The sequence below is a fragment of the Salvelinus sp. IW2-2015 genome, unplaced genomic scaffold (assembly GCF_002910315.2).
Source record: "Salvelinus sp. IW2-2015 unplaced genomic scaffold, ASM291031v2 Un_scaffold2111, whole genome shotgun sequence".
In the NCBI taxonomy this organism is placed as follows: Eukaryota; Metazoa; Chordata; class Actinopteri; order Salmoniformes; family Salmonidae; genus Salvelinus; species Salvelinus sp. IW2-2015.
In genome coordinates this window covers 206476-227128 of record NW_019943449.1, presented here as the reverse complement: position 1 = coordinate 227128, position 20653 = coordinate 206476, and the positions used below count along the sequence as shown (strand labels likewise).

Sequence of the window (20653 nt, the reverse complement as noted above, 5' to 3'; positions counted from 1 at the left end):
GTGTGTGGGTGGGGGGTGGGGGGGGGTTCTTTGCACTTTGTCTCATGGCCACAGAGGTAACATGTAAACAAAATTGTTATTCTGTATAAGAACACCAAGACCCATTGTTCCATCCAACGCTACATTCTTGTCATGGGATAAAACTTTATGTTATACTTTAAGCTTGGCCTCAAGCTGACCTTTAGATCAAGACAACTCTTACTGACCTGGAATGCTCTTTCCTTCACAGGTGTGAGGAGAGAGAGAGTGCTGGAGAGAGGACAGGAGAGAAAGAACGAGAGAAGGCAGGAGAGAGAGAACGAGAGAATGATGGCGGCGGAGGAGGAGAAGCCGGGTTTGAAGAGCAGCAGCTCCATCGTTCCCTGCTTCTTGTTTGTTGAGGTGAGTTGCCATGTCTTTCTTTTCCTGATTGGCTAAAATGACACTACTGGGAGGAGCTGATGAAATACCCTCCAGTAGGGCCTCTTCATGCTGTTTGATGATATCTCTTTATGGGGAATTTCCATATCCCTTAACCTTCCCCATATTCAGTGTTTCACCCCCCTCCGCTCCTCTCAGAGCTCAATGAGCTCCATTCATTCTACTACTTGACCTCAATTGGCTGTTGTCTGCTGTCCAGCCACCAGGGAACACTTTCTCATCTTTAGCTTCAGTGGAAAATGTTATAAATATTGTCAGCTCAACACACATCCACCACACTGCCACGGTCTCTCTGCCATGGCTGAGACAGTAACGTGGACATGGTATAAAATAGTTGTTATAGTATGTAATCTGTTCAGATGGCGCTTCCCGTTTTCACACTGCTACAATATGTGATCTCTGCTTCCTGTTTATATGAGTCTTTGCATCTGATCCATTGAAGTATTTAGTGATATCACAGCTAACTGTGTTTTGTATAAGTACTGGATGCTCTGCACACACACACACACACACAGACTCACATACAGACTACAGGCGCACACACGCACACACAGGACAGGGTCTCTCCCGTAGGCGTGTCCCGTATTGCTGTGGGAGCTACATTACTCAGAGGGTATTGAAGGTCTCTATGCTGCTAGATTATGGTCCACAATAAAAGCACTCCCATAGTCCACTGTGCCATCCCTCACACATATTTAATGTGAGGTGCAATAGGTGATATTTGAGGTACAAGGTGTTCTGTGTCATGTGAAATATGGAGGAGTATATGTGAGGTGTGATGTATGACATGTAAGGTGAAAAGAATTGTATGAGGAATGAAGTGCTATATACCTTGTGATATCCAGTACAGTTGCAGTGATATGTGGGATTTGTGGAATCATAATGTGTAATATGTGAGGTAGCAGTGAGTGAGTGCAGAAGATGTGACAGTGTGGTCTGACTGAGACCCAACCATTTTAGCTCCTCTGTCCCTCTCCCCTGACCCTCTCCCCGTCCCCCTCCCCTCCCCAGCGGTGTGTCACAGACAGACAGTGATTTAGACTGAGCCAGGACCTGCTCTTTTATTTAGACTCACACCTCATCAGCCCGTTTCCATGGAAACCAATCAGTTGGATTCATTTTCTCTCTGTCTCTCTCTCTTCTGCCTCCTTTCATCCACTACCTACCCTCTTATGCAGGCTATAGCCTCTCTCTCTCTCTCTCTCTGTCTCTCTCTCCCTCCCTCCCTGAAAGTCATAGATATTTGTTAGATATAGATACCTCCTTTTGTCTCTTTTTTCTGAATGTGAATTTCAACATCAATAGCGCTTGGGTCAGTTTCTCTCAGCACTGGGTTGATACAAAAGATGCATGGAAATGGCATTGTCAGAACACAGACATGCTTTTAGGAAATAATCCACTGTGTGTATAAGTAATCAGGTGTAGCAGAGAACTCAGCTTTGGGGTTGTAAAGGCCACATTAACATAAACAGTTATCCAGACCAATGGAGGAGGAAATACAAGCCCCTCTGATAGCTTTGGATGTACTGCTATTGGACAGCCGGTGTCATGTGATTGGGGTGTGTGGTGCATCATGTGACCTAATATTGATGTGTCCTGTCCACACAGGACCATGTATGGGTTGTCACAGATTCAGTTTATGAAGTGTGGGAATGTGTTTTGTATAATGGCTGCAGCTGCAATATGGAAGCAGGAATAATCTAGCCGAATAGCTGGAAACATCACCTTCAATGAACAAAAACTTAAACCATAAAGAAATAGTCAAATAATATGCTCTACACACACTCTACTCTGACATTTAAAAAGCAACGATAACTGATTTACTCTCAATGTTTCAAATGCTTTATTTGGACGTTAAAATGACCCGTTCTGTTATACATTATGTGCTTTCCCCTCTTATTGAACATGTCCCAGCACATGTTCTCAGCCACTGTTATGGACTGAAGGGTTATGAGTCAGAATCATTTTGATGTTGGAGATTTCCGTGACTGCAGGGGTGTTTAATGTCTTTGGCATGAGCAGTACTCATAATGAGCAGTACTCATTTGTGTTTGTGTGTGGGCATCATCTATCTCTCACCACATGCAGTGTGATGGACCATTCCCCTCGACGTTTCATGCGAGGACTCTATACCCACCAGAGGGCACTGTTGATGTACTGTTAAGGCTTTCAGAGCTGCTTTTGGAAGCTCAGTAACACTGTTTCATTGTGGTGTTGTGTGTCTAACCAGAGTCAATTTGTCTTTATATTCTGCTAATGTTGTATTTAGCCAATGAAGCTCAGTTTGTTGTGTTGGTTTATTCACAGTAAGGACAAGGAATGGTAATGGTGACAATTTACGGTAATGAATATTCCACATCTGTCAATTTGAAAACGAGTTGCCTTAATTTTCATAGAATTTTAACTAATGTTCAGAAGAACACACACACACACACACACACACACACACACACACACACACACACACACACACACACACACACACACACACACACACACACACACACACACACACACACACACACACACACACACACACACACACACACACAAACACACAGCCTCATTAACACTTGAAATAGGTGAAAGAACATCTTTCCTTCTCTTTTGCTTCCTCCGTCTCTAAAAATAACCCCAGTGTGTGATGGTGGGTAACACTTGTGTGATCACACCTGTCGGAGAGAGTCTTTCAAGTGAAGTGCACAAAACACACACACACACACACACACACACACACACGTTTTTTTTAGAGTGCTGTGATCAGCTGTAGCCCTAAGACACAAAGAAAAACGGACTTCTCCTTTGGTTGCCATCTGGTAAATGTCCATTAAAGAGCTGCCCCTGCTTTATGTTTTGGCCTCTGAATCAAAGCAGGGGGAATGCACTCAGCACTCAGCCAGCCAGCCAGCCCAGCTTGAGGTAGCTACAGCACAGTGTTTTCAGCAGCTCTGCACTGTGGAAYGGAAAGTAGTTGTTCAAGTTAAATAATGAGAGGTGAAAAGACTGAGATTCGGAAGTCCCTATTTCAGAAGTATTTGGGCAAATTCGTTGTTTGTTTTGCTTTTGTTTCAGATTATGTTGTACCCAATAGAAGTGAATGTTTCATGGAATTAATTCTGAATAATGATGAGTGAGAAAGGTACAGAGGCATAAATATCATACCCTCCAAAAACTATGTATTGGTGGTGTGGTCTTTGTGCCTCTGTAACTTTCTTTCACACACATGATTCATTTAGGATTATCCGTAATCATGGTAGCATCCACATTAATGTAGATGTGGTCGGAAAAACATATTCTATTGTTATTTAGAATAAAAGTGACTCCAAATTGGCACAATACATTATTTACCATGAATTTCTATTGGGCAGAAAATTATCTGAAACCCAACCAAAACAAACAGCAAATGCATCCAACAAGTGTGTAGTAACAAGCTTGATGTAATCATTGCTTGCTAGGAATATGGGACCAAACACAAAACTTTTGACTACCTTAATACACATATACAGTGCATTGGTCAAGTATTCAAACTCCTTGACTTTTTCCACATTTTGTTACGTTACAGCCTTATTTTAAAATTGATTCAATTAGTTTTTCCCCTCATCAATCAACACACAATACCCCATAATAACAAAGTGAATACAGGTTTTATTTTTTTTGCTAATTTATTACAAATTAAAAACACATACCTTATTTACATAAGTATTCAGACCCTTTGCTATGAGACTCGAAATTGAGCTCAGGTGCATCCTGTTCCCATTGAACGTCCTTGAGATGTTTCTACAACTTGATTGGAGTCCACCTGTGGTAAATTAAATTAATTGGACATGATTTGGAAAGGCACACACCTGTCTATATAAGATCCCACAGTTGACAGTGCATGTCAGAGCAAAAACCAAGCCATGAGGTCAGGAATTGTCCGTAGAGCTCTGAGACAGGATTGTGTCGAGGCACAGATCTGGGGGAGGTTACCAAAAAATGTCTGCAGCATTGAAGGTCCCCAAGAACACAGTGGCCTCCATCACACAAGTTTGGAACCACCAAGACTCTTCCTAGAGCTGGCCGCCCAGCCAAACTGAGCAATCTTGAGAGAAAGGCCTTTGTCAGGGAGGTGACCAAGAACTCAATGGTCATTCTGACAGAGTTCCAGAGTTCCCCTGTGGAGATGGGAGAAACTTCCAGAAGGACAACCATCTCTGCAGCACTCCACCAATCAGGCCTTTATGGTAGAGTGACCAGACAGAAGCCATTCTTCAGTAAAAGGCACATGATAGCCCACTTGGAGTTTGCCAAAAGGCACTTAAAGGACTCTAAGACCGTGAGAAGCAAGATTTTCTGGTCTGATGAAACCAAGATTGAACTTTTTGGCCTTAATGCCAAGCGTCACGTCTGGAGGAAACCTGGCACCATCCCTACGGTGAAGCATGGTGGTGGCAGCATCATGCTGTAGGGATGTTTTTCTGCAACAGGGACTGGGAGACTAGTCAGGATTGAGGAAAAGATGAACGGAGCAAAGTACAGAGAGATCCTTGATTAAAGCCTGCTCCAGAGCGAAGGTTCACCTTCTAACAGGACAATGATCCTAAGCACATAGCCAAGAGTGGCTTCGGGACAAGTCTCTGAATGTCCTTGAGTGGCCCAGCCAGAGCCCGGACTTGAACCTGATCGAACATCTCTGGAGAGATCTGAAAATAGCTGTGCAACCTTACAGAGCTTGAGTGGATCTGCAAAGAAGAATGGGAGAAACTCCTCTAATACAGGTGTGCCAATTTATTTCTAATAAATTTGCCCAAAAAATTCAAAAAACCTGTTTTTGCTGCCATTATGGGGTATTGTGTGTAGATTGAGGGGGAAAAACTATTTAATCAATTTTAGAATAAGACTGTAATGTAACAATTTGGAAAAAGTCAAGGGGTCTAAATACTTTCCGAATGTACTGTAAGTGAATTTGTCAAAATACTTATGACACCTTCAAATTTTAGCTTTATTTAACTAGGCAAGTCAGTTAAGAACAAATTCTTATTTACAATGACAGCCTACCCCGGCCAAACACGGACTACGCTGGGCCAATTGTGCGCCACCCTATGGGACTCCCAATCACGGCCAGATGTGATACAGCCTGGATTAGAACCAGGGACTGTAGTGATGCTCTTGCACTGAGATGCAGTGCCTTAGACCGCTGCGCTACTTGGGTGTGGTGGGAGTTTAGATGCATGAAGTGCTTTTATTTATAAAAGGTAAAACATATACAGTACCAGTCAAAAGTTTGGACACCTACTCATTCAAGGGTTTGTCTTTATTTTTAGTATTTTCTACATTGTAGAATAATAGTGAAGACATCAAAACTATGAAATAACACATATGGAATCATGTAGTAACCAAAAAAGTGTTAAACAAATAAAAATATATTTTAGATTCTTCAAAGTAGCCACCCTTTGCCTTGATGACAGATTTGCACACTCTTGGCATTCTCTCAACCAGCCTCATGAGGTAGTCACCTGGAATGCTTTTCCAACAGTCTTGAAGGAGTTCCCACATATTCTTCGCACTTCTTGGCTGGTTTTCCTTCACTCTGCGGTCCAACTCATCCAAACCATCTCAATTGGGTTGAGGTCGGGTGATTGTGGAGGCCAGGTCATCTGATGCTGCACTCCATCACTCTCCTCCTTGGTCAAATAGCCCTTACACAGCCTGGAGGTGTGTTTTGGGTCATTGTCCTGTTGAAAAACAAATGATAGACCCACTGAGTGCAAATCAGATGGTATGGCGTATCGCTCAGAATGCTGTGGTAGCCATGCTGGTTAGGTTTGCCTTTAATTCTTAGTAAAGGGGACATTCTGTACTGTTGCCTTGTATGAAACATTTTATTTCAAATCCAAAATGCCGGAGCATAGAGCCAAATTAAACGTTCTAGCTTCACTGTCCAAATAAATATGAATGAATACATAGGGGAGCTTTTATTAAAGGTGGATTTACATTAGTAAAATATGTCTAGTGAGATCTATCAGATTAGCAACTTTTCTACTTACACTAGCCTTTGATGTGGTGTGACCAAAGCCACATTCCTGCTTCATGTGTGAGTGTAGCTATTAGCATACTGTTAATGTCATAGTATATGGACACACAAAATGAGGATAGCATTCAAACTATACAGGAGCTTCTCATCTAAACCATATTGCACATAGTGTTTGCAGACTTGATTAATGCAATGATTCACGATTGGCTAAAAGCAAGAATGCTGCTACTGGTATTAGGGTAATTAAGGTAATTCTTGCATGGACTTGTGGTGTGGGAGGCTGTTGTCTTTACACTGTACCACTCAGAGGGCGGTATGTGGTGTAGATTTCTTCCGCACTACCTCTGGAGGTAGTGTGGGAGACATCTCTTAAAGAGAGATTTAATTGAGGCATGTTGACGAGCTGCATCACCGCTTGTATGGCAACTGTTTGATATGCGACGGCAAGGCGCAACAGAGGATAGTGTGTACGGCCCAGTACATCACTGGCTCCTGCCAACCAGGACCTCTATACCAGCCGGTTTCAGAGGAAGGTCCTAAATAATGTCAAAGACTCCAGTCACCCAAGTCATAGACTGTTCTCTTGCTATCGCATGGCTAGCAGTAGCGATGCACCAAGTCTGGAATCAAAGACCATGAACAGCTTCTACCCCCAAGCCATGAGACAACTAACTAGTTAGTCTGGCTAGCTATTAGTTAACTGTTTAACTATCTGCATCAACGCTTTTTTGCCATAACTTTTTTTGCACTCATCTCATACACTGCTGCTATTTTTATCTATCATCATATCACTTTATTACTAGTTATATGTACATATCTATCTAATTACCTCGTACCCCTGCACATCGACTCAGTAATTGTACCCGTATATATAGCCAAGTTATCGTTACTCATTGTGTATTTACTATTATTTTTATTATTACGTGTTTTACTTTTCTATTGTTTCTCTATTTTCTTTCTCTCTGCATTGTTGGGAATGGCACGTAGTAATCATTTCACTGTTAGTCTGCACCTGTTTACGAAGTGCCGAATAAAATTGTATTTGGATGATTTGATTAGAATGTAAGATCCGTCTCTTTACACTACACAAGTATCTCTCTCTGGACCTAGATTGTGTTATCAAGAGGCCTAGGTATTTTATAGTTATCCACATAAGTCAGAACCGTCCAGAGGAGTGATGCTAGTCGGGCAGGCGGGTGCGGGCAACGATCGTTGAAGAGCATGCATTTAGTTTTACTAGCATTTAAGAGCAGTTGGAGGCCACGGAAGGAGTGTTGTATGGCATTGAAGCTCGTCTGGAGGTTTGTTACACAGTGTCCAAAGAAGGGCCAGAGGTATACAGAATGGTGTCGTCTGCGTAGAGGTGGATCAGAGAATCACCAGCAGCAAGAGCGACATCATTGATACATACAAGAAAAGAGTCGCCCGAGAATTGAACCCTGTGGCACCCCCATAGAGACTGCCAGAGGTCCGGACAACAGGCCTCCGATTTGACACACTGAACTCTATCTGAGAAGTAGTTGGTGAACCAGACGAGGCAGTCATTTGAGAAATCAAGGCTGTTGAGTCTGCCGATAAGAATGCGGTGATTGACAGAGTCGAAAGCCTTGGCCAGGTCAATGAAGACAGCTGCACAGTACTGTCTTTTATCGATGCAGTTATTATATCGTTTAGTACCTTGAGCGTGGCTGAGGTGCACCCACGCAAGCTCGGAAACCAGATTGCATGCGGAGAAGGTACGATGGGATTCGAAATGTTCGGTGATCTGTTTGTTAGCTTGGTTCGAAGACTTTAAAAAGGCAGGGCAGGATAGATATAGGTCTAACAGTTTAGGTCTAGAGTGTCTCCCCGTTTGAAGAGAGGGATGACCACGGCAGCTTCCAATCTTTAGGGATCTCAGACGATATGAAAGAGAAGTGGGTGATTGGGTCGCTGTAGCCAGCTGTCAATAAATTTCTGTGAATGTGGTCTCTTAGTACCACTTTGTCAAAGTTCCCATCCTTTTAGTGTTTCATTTATATCCTCAGTTGGGATTAAATGTGTTCAAAACATAGAATATGTGGAAACACCTTAAACAGTTGGCTGCATAACTTTCTGCACTCCCCTTTCTCACTCAGTAGATGTCCATACACCCAGTTCTATATGGTTACATGTCTAAGGATATTTTCAATATATCAATTTAGAACCCAACACCGTAGACTGCAGCTTTTACTGCTATTCCAGTGTAATTACATATTTATAAAGGACCTGCAATGTAAAGATTGTATAAGCCTTCATTCACATCCTTTGCAGGTGAGTGTGTCTACACTCGTAAGAAGCAGGTACTGTGATATGGGCTGTAGCAGTAATGGATGTGTTTTTGCAGTGTAATCAGTGTAATGTGGGTACAGGGTCTCCTCCCTGGTTCCACACTATGCAGGGGTGTGGATCTGACTGAATATTTACACCCAGTGATTCAGGCCCCCCTGTGTGTTGGTCTGTGGGTCTGTTTACCAGCCATTATAACCCAGTTTACAGCCCCACCCATCCTCACATAGTGTTCGACAGAGACATCACTGGGACAAAAGAAGAGCTATACTGAAAATAGGGCGAGAGGGATTTCATGACAAGAGGGGGAAATCAGAGGCTAAGATAAGAGTTACATGGAAAAGAAAGAGTGGTTGTGAGAGGGAGTGAAGATTGAAAAGCAGAAACAGAGAGAAAGAGATATTTCAAGAAGGAGCCCTAGAGATGTTTTCTGGAGGACGATCTAAGCTCAGCTCACATCTCTCCCTTTTGTACCCATTCTACTCTCCCCCTCCTCCACTCTTTCACAGAGATCGGTCATCTCTCTCTTCCTCTTTCTCTCTCTTCCTCTCTCTCGCTCTTACTCTCTCTCTCTCTTTTTCTCACACACACACAGCCCTGAAAGCATGCCAAACTACCAACGTCTCTATGCTACAGTACCTTTCATATGCCAGTTTCACTCTCCTCCCTCTCTCCACTCACCCCCTCTCAACCTTTCTCTTTTCCTGTCCCCTCCACTCCCCCGCCATCCCTTCCTCTCTTTCCTCCCTCCATCCTTGTACACCTCCTCTTCCTCTGCTTTCCTTTCTTCCTCCCACCACTGGGATCTGTYCAGCCCCAACAATGCACAGTGAGACYTACTTCTTGTTKATTTAATCTCCCATCCCTCCTCATCCATCTATTTTTCCTCCTCCATCTCCGTTATTTTGCTCTCTCATGCTTTCACGCTCTCTCTCTGTCTCTCTCTCTCTTTCTCTGTCTCTGTCTCTCTCTCTCTGTTTCTCTCTCTGTCTGTCTCTCTCTCTCTCACACTCACTCACACTCACACTCTCTCACATTCGCTCACACTCACACGTTTCTATTGACTATTATCTGCTCTGTCAAATAGTCACATGATCAGCTGCTGGCTGGCAGAATGAGCAAAAAATACTATCACTAATGTTGCTAGCTATTCAACATGTGAGTCTGATAGATGTTGAGATGGATTTTATGAATGAAATTAAGAGAAAGGATTGAAGAAAATTAAGAGTATAATTTTCTTCAATCAATCTCCATTCCAGCCTCACTAATCTCCCATTCAGCTCACCTGTTTGTCTGGCACAGGCCTGAGATCAGGATTAGACCACAGCCCTGCCAACTCTACTGTAGTCTGTAGCTGAGCTATAATTAACACTGACCTTCTGTCAGCTGCATGGATGGCAACATCTACCTAGGAGAGATTTGGTTGTTGACACACAATAAGAGTATAGTAAGTTGTATGTAATGAGGGCAGCACCAACTCCTTAGACTGAGGATGCCAGTGATAACTGTCTCTGTGTTGTTGCATCGTGTCTTATAGTGTGGAGGGCAGGAGTGATCTCTCTTCTCCACATGCATTGGTCAGTACCCTGGAGAGGGGTGTGTGTTTTTAAAGGTTACGCAACGTCCATTTGAGCCCCCCTCCCAGCCCACTTTACAGTCAGTTACAGAGGAGCCTCCCAGCTCAACATGCGATTCAGCACACACCAACACACACACAAACACTTAGGGTAAGGGAAGCAAGTTGAAGGGAATTTTCTTTAATCTACACACTTAATGAATCATATAATCATCTGTTTTTGTGCCCTCTACCCTCACCGTTGGACCTGGTCCTCAGTGAATGTTATTTTTGTGACTGTGGAGGGGGGAGAGAGGGGACTTCTGCTGCTACCACCACCACCCCCAGTCCTGCACCTGTTCCCTGCATTCCCCCTCCTCTCTCCCCATGTCTCCTGTCATGTCTGGGCGGTTCAGTGTAGTGTGTGTGATGGCAGTAGAGTGGAAGGCTGTTGGGGGCTCTTAATGGACAGCATGTGTTTGACATGGGCCCTTGTGCCCAGCTCTCCATCTGAACCCGCACACCCCACCCAGCAAAACACAAAACTGCTCTTTCAGAGCACGCTGCTTTAGCAGCACCAAGGGGCATGGCTGTTCCTCCTGAGAAAAACATACTGTACGTTGAGACAAAACGATGTACAAATATTTCAGCTGACCCTGTATTAGAGTATGGTGGTCAGTGGTAGTGAGCATCACGCTACACAGTCTTGTCCACTCAGCATGGGAGTCCATCTGCAAAGTTGTCCTCTCAGTGGGGGGTGAGGTCTGTCAGCAGAGCTTGGAGTGATGGAGTAAGGTTAGACCGTGTACTGTAAGACGGAGGGAGAGAATGCATCATACATGGAGGCAGAGAAAAGCACTTTGAAAAGCAAACTGCATCTCTACAGATGCAGGATCTTAATTTCCTCATTCTTTTGATGCTGAGAATTTTTCTGCCCTGCAGGAAATGCAAACTTGCAAAGGGTATTTGAGTCTTAAAAAGGCTTCTAAAGTTTGTCATTTCCACTTAAAAATGTCAGAATTGATTTTCTGTATCAACCCCTACAAAAAGGATTCAAATGTTCTGTTGCTGCAGGATTATTTTCCTGCTGCAGTAAACTGGCTCAAATTAAGTTCCTACATCTGTAATCCCCCATAACATTCATAAAACATCATATAACATACATGACATAGGTTGTTTACAGGCCTGCTTACACATGAATGGCAGGCACACAGGTCAGGAATAGTATATCAGCCCAGTCAAAACTGTTCGCTGCTCTGGCACCCCAATGGTGGAACAAACTCCCTCACGACGCCAGGTCAGCGGAGTCAATCACCACCTTCCGGAGACACCTGAAACCCCACCTCTTTAAGGAATACCTAGGATAGGATAAAGTAATCCTTCTAACCCCCCCCCACCCCTTAAAAGAGTTAGATGCACTATTGTGAAGTGGTTGTTCCACTGGATATCATAAGGTGAATGCACCAATTTGTAAGTCGCTCTGGATAAGAGCGTCTGCTAAATGACTTAAATGTAAATGTAAATGTATATTATGTACTCTTTAGGGAGATACACTGAGTGTACAAAACATTAGGAACACCTGCTCTTTCCATGACATACTGTAGACTGACCAGGTGAATCCAGGTGAAAGCTATGATCCCTTATCGATGCCACTTGTTAAACCCGCTTTAAATCAGTGTAGATGAAGGGGAGGAGACAGGCTAAAGAAGGATTTTTAAGCCTTGAGACATGGATTGTGTATGTGTGCCATTCAGAGGGTGAATGGGCAAGACAAAATATTTAAGTGGCTTTGAACTGGGTATGGTAGTAGGTGCCAGGCGCACTGGTTTGAGTGTGTCAAGAACTGCAGTGCTGCTGAGTTTTTCACGCTTCACCGTTTCTTGTGTGTACCAGAATGGTCCACCACCCAAATAACATCCAGCCAACTTGACACAACTGTGGGAAGCACAACTTGGTGTCAAAATGGGCCAGTATCCCTGTGGAACCCTTTCGACACCTTGTAGAGTCCACGGCCCAACGAATCAAGGCTTTCTGAGGGCAAAAGGAGGTGCGACTCAGTATTCGTAAGGTGTTACAAATGTTTTGTACATTCAGTGTCAACAGCGTGCCCTTACCAACCCAGTCTTGATCTGAGATCTGAGTTCTTGTATCACTATTATAGGGAACATGGATTACAATCATTTTTTAAATGAAAAGGACCAAATAAAAGATTTAGGATTACACCCAAGGATTAGGATTAGGATGTGGAGTTAGGATAATGATAAATGTTTTATCTGGAAGCTTGGGGTGAGAGTGATGGAGTATTCCCTGAGTTTAGTGGCGTAGTCTAAATGGTGTCTTCAAGAACTTTATGTCTTTCTGGTCTGTCCTGAACACAGATGTACAGCTATGAAATATTTACCAGAGTTAAAGCATTCTATGTTAGAGAACAGCTGGGAAAATACGAGTGGAGGAGACGTGGAGAACAGTAAACCCTGAGGGGAGACTGAGGGGAGAAAGAGTGTTTTAGGAGGTGAATCAGGGGGCTGAGAGAGGGGAAAGTAAAGGTTAAGATTTGAGGCAGATGAAGAAAGACAGGACATAAAATGGGACATGTTGAAAGGAAAATATATACACACAATATGAAATTCCTAACTTCATACTTAAGCAAGGAGGTGGAACAGTATTTTCAGAAAAAGGCTAAATTGCTTCCTGTCTGTGTCATTTTGAATACTGGTGCTGTGAGGATGTGTATGACATGCCAGCCTTTGTTGCAAAGGGTAACGGCAGGGTAACTGTGTTCAGCAGTGTGGGTGTCACGACTGCTACTCAAACTGTGGTCATTGAAGGTAATGACAATTATGTCCCCCTGTGTTTGAGTGCTAACAATGCAAGACCCCAAGCAAGAAAAGAATCTCTCTGCAAGGGATGCAGGTCATTTTGAAATGATTACACCACAAACAACACATAACAGAGCAAGAACAACACTAAAGTGGGACTAGCTAGTACAATACCTCCCTGCAAAACACCTGATCAGGAGAACATAGTTGTATAACTGTATAACCACAGTCAGGATACCTGAGCGAATGTCCACTTGCTTAGGCTCGGAAACAGAATAGTTCCAAATGTAGATCTCTTAAACTATTCAGTCTTATGAAACATACTTAATAACTTAAATTACCTTGAAGAAAATGAAGAGGACAAACTGTTTTAACATTCATCATCACATTAGATAGTCCCTGGCCACGACCCAGAAGTGTGTGACTAAGAATAAAGGAAGAGCTTTCTAGTTGGGCACAGCGCTCTGCGGGTGGTCCTCAGTTAGGTCCATGTCAATTAACACGTAATGATCTTAGAATCGAGGAGAAGAGGTGCCTGTCACTCTGCAGTGGGCAGGTTCTTCCTCCAGGAACCATCATTTCCTAAAAATAAAAAAAACACCATCCCAACTGAACAGGCTGAAATTCCATGATTTTGTTTTCAACAGCTCTTACACAGTAATAAGTGCATTATCATTTTCACAATTTCAGAGTGTTATTTTGACCTCATAGAGTGTAAAAAATTTGATATTTTTTAACTATTCTGCCCCTTTTAAAGGATTTTTGTCATACTGGCTGATATTATATGGGACCGGTCCACATTGTAAACAGTACTACCATGTTTCCCATTGTGACCATCCAATCACAGGTTACGAATTATGACTGACCAGGGATTGGTTGACATGAGTTCTGACAGCAGCACAGCTGGACCAGTCAGATACAAGCACATTGGTGTGCGTGAGAGAGAGAGAGATACTGTAGACAGTGATTGAGTGTGAGAGAGGGAGGAAGAGGGAGGAAGAGAGAGAGCAGCAGAGGGAGGTTGAGGAGGTGTCAGGGTGTAAATAATGTGTCTGAACATCACCGGTCCAACAAGTCAGATGAAAGTGAGACTGGCACAAAAAACAACAAACCCACAACTGGATTTGGACAAGAGGGCACCTGAATGGGCATAATGTCCTCACTACTGTTACTGTGTCTTATTGATCTACTGTATGTACTGCTAATGACACAATGCCATACATTTTCTCATATGTCTTTAAAATGTATTACTGTGAGATGGACAGTTCTTAGAATGAAATCATTAAAATCCAACCCAGATCCCTCCCAGATCATATGTAAAATAATGGTACGGGAAAATGATATGACTCACTCCTACTTCAAAATATCTCTGTTTCTCTCCAGGCTGTTGGGGATAAAGATACACAATGAGAGAATAACATTGGCTTGGGATGTGATAAATCAGGGGCTTTGGGTATCATTGTTGATAAGATAATGTTGTATCTGGAATAGGCTACACTATTGCAGATGTGTTACTTAAACATAAACCTACTCCGCATACTAATTGTCAGGATAGAAAATACAGTTAATAAACAGTATAATTTAATATAACGCCAATTATAAAGTATATGAGGTTATGTTTAGCTCTTATGCATCTTTCAGTGATGCTGCTGATCATCATTACTCTTCATTACTCTTACAATGATCTCCCTTGAATCATTCTGAATGAGGACAAGATCACGCTAACCTAAATATACTATACCTCCACACTTTATGCAATCATAAATCCTGCTGAGAGGAAATGAAATTACACAATATTGTGAACTCATCTCTACCGTTATATTCTTCACCATGACAACCGCACATGGCATAACATGTCTCTCTCTCAAGGGAGGGTGGAGAGAGTGAAGACGATTCTGAACAAATCAAAAAATATATAAATATCTGAGTACCCTGGTCTGGTGTGTGTGTGTGTGTGTGTGTGTGTGTGTGTGTGTGTGTGTGTGTGTGTGTGTGCGGTGCGTGTCGTGCGTTGCAGTGCCGTGCGTGCGTGCGTGCGTGCGGCGTTGCGTGCGTGCGTTGCGTGCGTTGCGTCATAAGGGGGCGCGTGCGTGCGTGCTGCTGTGCAGTGCGTCGCTGCGCTGCGCGTGCTGTGCTGCGTGCGTGCGTGTGTGTGGTGTGTTGTGTGTGGTTTTGCAGATGTCTGCAGTGTCCTATGGCAGAGACAATGGCCACATATATCTAAGGATGTGAGCTGAAACATGTCCCCTCATCCAGCACCATGTCCCTAGCTAAGTGGAAGTAAAGGGGCTATTACTATCCCTTCACTTCCCTGATAAACGAGGCCATACAGCTAAGATGTATTGTGGGTATTTGAGCTACAAAGTTAGATGCAGCTCCATTCCACCATCCTACTGTACAGTGTATATTCCATGTGATACAAAAAGTAATGGAAAAGTATATGTTGGTCTATTCAAGATGGGGGAAAATATTACATGTAGACACCATTTTCATATATATTTTTTTAACTGTAGAACGACTTGCAATTGAGTTGATATCTCAGTAGTGTATTATTATCTCTGATATCCATGGATCTGCCTATATAAGAAAAACCCTGGAATCAGACATGTCACAGGGGATGTCAGCTCATATAACTGGTTGGGAGGATGGTTATGATCACATTCACACTACTCTTCACACACAGCATCCAAAAATACACTCACTGCTCCTCTGTAGTAGACTGAGGCGCGCCGGCATCGATACCAATGCAAGCAGTTCCCTCTCCCTCTATCTCACACTCTTTTGACCCTCCTCACTCCCAGTCTCTCTTTCGCTCTCTGATATTCTTTGTTTTCTCTCTTCATGTTGCAGTAGAATTCTATTTTTCCTGTCTTTATTCCATCTTCCTCCTCTCCCCTGTAGATGCTCCCTTCTCTCGCTCTCTCTTCCTCCAGCTTTCTCTCTCTCTCTCTCTCTCGCACTCCTCTCTGTCTCCCGCTGCCCTGGTCAGGCTTACAGTAGGTGCTCTCTCCCTCTATTGATCTCTTCACCGGACCTCTCTCTCGCTCCCATCACTCTTATGCCTCTCTCCGTGGATGAGGGGAACCGGGACTTGACTCTCCCTCCTTCCTCTCCTCCGCCACCTCCTCTTCTTGCCTAACGCGGGGATCATGTTCTATTTCCAGCTGGTGATCATGGCAGGGACGGTTCTCCTGGCGTACTACTTTGAGTACACAGACACGTTCCCCGTGCACATCCAGGGCTTCTTCTGCTACGACAAGACGTTCTCCAAGCCCTACCCCGGCCCGGATGAAACCAGCAAGATACCCCCACTGCTGGTCTACTCACTGGTTACAGGCATCCCCTGCTTCACGGTAAGACCATGTGGGTAATCCTGTGTGTGTGTGGGGGGGGGGCTCTGGTTCTGTATATTACCATTCATAATTTGTCTGAATTTTGGATCCTGTCTGTCATTTGGTGAGTCAAAGCATCTCCAGTGCATCTCTGCTTTATGACAGACATGGTGAACAGATTGGTGAGCCACGTGGAGCCCCCTCCGTCCATTTCAGAGCTGTCACAGAAAAAGGGGGGTGTGTGTGTGTGGTGTGTGTGTGTGTGTGTGTGTGTGTGTGTGTGTGTGTGTGTGTGTGTGTGTGTGTGTGTGTGTGTGTGTGTGTGTGTGTGTGTGTGTGTGTGTAGTGTGTGTGTGTGATGTGGTTGTGTGTGTGTGTGTGTGTGTGGTGTGTGGTGTGTGTGTGTTGTGTGTGTGTGGTGTGGTCAGCCGGGAGGAGAGCTCAGGCTTGTGGAGAAAGCTTGTATGGACAGACATTAAATAGAGATTGAGGTGAAGGGGGGGGTTTAAGTTTTCCCACACCACGTAAAGATGTAATGGAAACAAACAGTCGGAGTCGGAGAAACGATTGGCGAGAGAGTGAGAAAACAGAACATGGAAACAGCAACGTTTTAGAGGCTGTGAGGGTGATACGGTCAGTGGGTTTTATTTGAAAGAGACAGAGAAATAGACAGAAAGGTCAATTGAATGGAGATGTGAGAAGATGAGAGACAATAAAGAGAGACAAAGAACCACAGAGATGGTGGATAGAKAAGAGATGGTAATGTGGATGGAAGGGTACCAATGTTGTGGAGCTGTCAGTGTGAGAGATTCAGTGGGCGTAAAACATGGAGCACCTGGCACTGAACAACACAGGCCAAACCTGCTTCCTTGTTTCAGACAACAGACAATATCGGCCTTAGCTGAAAACCACCTCAGTCTACACAATGAAAGACCACAACAGCTTTAAAGTGCATTAACCAAGATTTGACCTGGGTCAASCCTCATTTCACTGGATCAGAGCACAGCCAAAACCCGACCTGACCTTAACTGACAGGGGCCAAACACGTAACCAGTGGGCAGGCATATTCATGACACCTCCCGCCTATAGTACCTCTGTCATTTTGTTGTTGACTCTAGTCTAGAGGCATTTGATCCCTTTTCCCAACAGCTACAGTACAGTACACCAGTCAGTCCTTTACCTTTGCTTGTTGGCCAGTGTATTGGGTCAGTGCCAGTCCTCCAGGGCTAGTAGTTGGCACTATCCTCCTCARTCATCTTCCCAGGGGTCCCCTCTTTCCTAATTAAAGTAGTCAGTCATCCTTTGACGTCTCAGCTCTGCATTAGCTGCCATTCCCCTGCTTAGAGGCCAACAGTATCCACACAAACCAAAGAGGGAACTTTGTTTGGCCACTTTCACGCCTCGTCTGTGATTTTCAGTTGGTGCTTGTTGATAATTGACATTTCTCAGAATGCTGCATTATGTATGAAGTACTACTGTATGATGGCCCTGTGACACCATGCTGGAACTTTGTCCCGTCTGTGGTGGTCACCAGTCCAGTGGTTAGACCTAGTATTTGTAGAAATGACATCGTGATGATGTAGTGTCAGTATCCAGTGGGCTCTACTAGAAAGGTGTTGTGAGTGATCTAGAAAAAAGGGTTAAAAATAAATTGTGAGGGTGGATGATGAATGGGCAGCAGTTGATATCACGCTGAGGTAACGACAGGATCCTCTACCCCAGTGTTATCACGCTGAGGTAACGACAGGATCCTCTACACCAGTGTTATCACGCTGAGGTAACGACAGGATCCTCTTCACCAGTGTTATCATGCTGAGGTCATTTTTATATGATTTAACTAGGCAAGTCTTAAGAACAAATTCTTATTTTACAATGACAACCTATCCTGGCCAAACCTTCCCCTAACCCGGACGGCACTGGGCCAATTGCGCGCCGCCCTATGGGATTCCCGATGACGGCCAGTTGTGATACAGCCCGGGATCGAACCAAGGTCTGTAGTGACACCTCTAGCACTGAGGTGCAGTGCCTTAGACCACTGCGCCACTCAAGACGACAGTATCCTCTACAGCAGTGTTTTCCAACTCCAACAGTACACCCTTTTGCTGTAGCCCTTGGACAAACACATCTCATTCAATTCATCTAGGGCTTGATGATTAGTTGACAAGTTGAATCAGGTCTTAGAGGCCAACAGTATCCACAACAACCAAAGAGGGAACTTTGTTTGGCCACTTTCACGCCTCGTCTGTGATTTTCAGTTGGTGCTTGTTGATAATTGACATTTCTCAGAATGCTGCATTATTATGAAGTACTACTGTATGATGGCCCTGTGACACCATGCTGGAACTTTGTCCCGTCTGTGGTGGTCACCAGTCCAGTGGTTAGACCTAGTATTTGTAGAAATGACATCGTGATGATGTAGTGTCAGTATCCAGTGGGCTCTACTAGAAAGGTGTTGTGAGTGATCTAGAAAAAAGGGTAAAAATAAATTGTGAGGTGGATGATGAATGGGCAGCAGTTGATATCACGCTGAGGTAACGACAGGATCCTCTACCCCAGTGTTATCACGCTGAGGTAACGACAGGATCCTCTACACCAGTGTATCACGCTGAGGTAACGACAGGATCCTCTTCACCAGTGTTATCATGCTGAGGTTCTTTTATATGATTTAACTAGGCAAGTCTTAAGAACAAATTCTTATTTACAATGACAACCTATCCTGGCCAAACCTTCCCCTAACCCGGACGGCACTGGGCCAATTGCGCGCCGCCCTATGGGATTCCGATGACGGCCAGTTGTGATACAGCCCGGGATCGAAACCAAGGTCTGTAGTGACACCTCTAGCACTGAGGTGCAGTGCCTTAGACCACTGCGCCACTCAAGCGACAGTATCCTCTACAGCAGTGTTTTCCAACTCCAACAGTACACCCTTTGCTGTAGCCCTTGGACAAACACATCTCATTCAATTCATCTAGGCTTGATGATTAGTTGACAAGTTGAATCAGGTATGCTTCCAGGGTTACAATATAAATTGTACTGTTGGGGGTACCGGAGGACCAGGGTTGGGAAACTCTGCTTACACAGAAGCAGAGCTGAAACCCTGCAGGGAGCCAGACCCCATGAGTTTACATTCAGCTGGAGTGATGTCATTCTGATGCTGGCTTTTGATTCAATGTATCTCAAAAACACTGCTTGTGTGTGTGTGTGGTGTGTGTGTGTGTGGTGGTGTGTGTGTGTGTGTGTGTGTGTGTGTGTGTGTGTGTGTGTGTGTGGTGTGTGTGTGTTGTGGTGTGTGTGTGTGTGTGGTGTGTGTGTGTGGTGTGTGTGTGTGTGTTGTGTGTGTGTGTGTGGTGTGTGTACGTCAACTGAATTATTCCAGAAAAAACAAGTGAACTTAAAAAGACAGCTGCATTTATTTATATATTAATTGCATTCCATCCAGTAAGGATACTGTGGGCTTTTACCCAAGGCTGTTGCTGCATTTGCAGTTACTTGGCCCCTGCTCCACACGCAGATCATCAACACACATGCAAGCAAGCGCGTGCACACACACTTGAGTTTGGTTCATTTGTAGGGCATCTAGAAGTAGGTCTGAGGCGTTAATTACATTTTACATTTCACATTTTAGTCATTTAGCAACTACAGTTAGTGCATTCATCTTAAGATGGATAGGTGGACAATCACATATCTCAGCATAAAAATAAAACATTTTCCTCCATAACGTAGCTCTCAGTAGAGTCAGAGCTAGAAAGAGGTCAAGTGCTGGTATGTTTCTTTAATTTAATTTTTTGGGGGGGCGGGGTCGAGGTGAGGAGGATGATTATTTAAGATAATGTTTGAAAGGTAGGGTTTCGAATGTTTTCGATAGATGGCAGGGACTCTGCTGTCCTAGCTTCATGGGGAAGCTGGTTCCACCATTGGGGTGCCAGAACAGAGAAGAGCTTGGGACTGGGCTGAGGCGGAGCTGCCCCCCGTAGGTGGAGGGCCAAGAAACCTGAGGTGGCAGAAGTGCTTGTGTTGGGTGTAGACTTTTGAGCATAGCCTGAAGGTAGGGAGGGGCAGTTCCTCGTGCTAGACCGTGAGGTAAGCACCAGTGTCTGTAGGGGATGCGAGCTTCGACTGGAAGCCAGTGGCGTGTGACGACGAGCGCGGCTGACCGAGAGAACATGTCATAGTAGGATTCTATCTGGCACAGTTGATAAGTGTCTGT

The 20653-nt window shown here is 44.2% G+C and overlaps 1 protein-coding gene across 1 annotated transcript in view; it reads left to right on the top strand.

Moving 5' to 3' along the window:
• The first annotated feature begins 233 nt into the window (after positions 1-233).
• Positions 234-20653, top strand: part of LOC112072971 (phospholipid phosphatase-related protein type 5) — a 54630-nt gene continuing 34210 nt past the window's right edge. Inside the window, exons 1-2 of the mRNA XM_024140338.2 lie at positions 234-381; positions 16279-16467. Of these exons, the coding sequence (XP_023996106.1) occupies positions 307-381; positions 16279-16467 (264 nt within the window). The 5' untranslated portion in view covers positions 234-306. The remainder of the gene's footprint in view (positions 382-16278; positions 16468-20653) is intronic.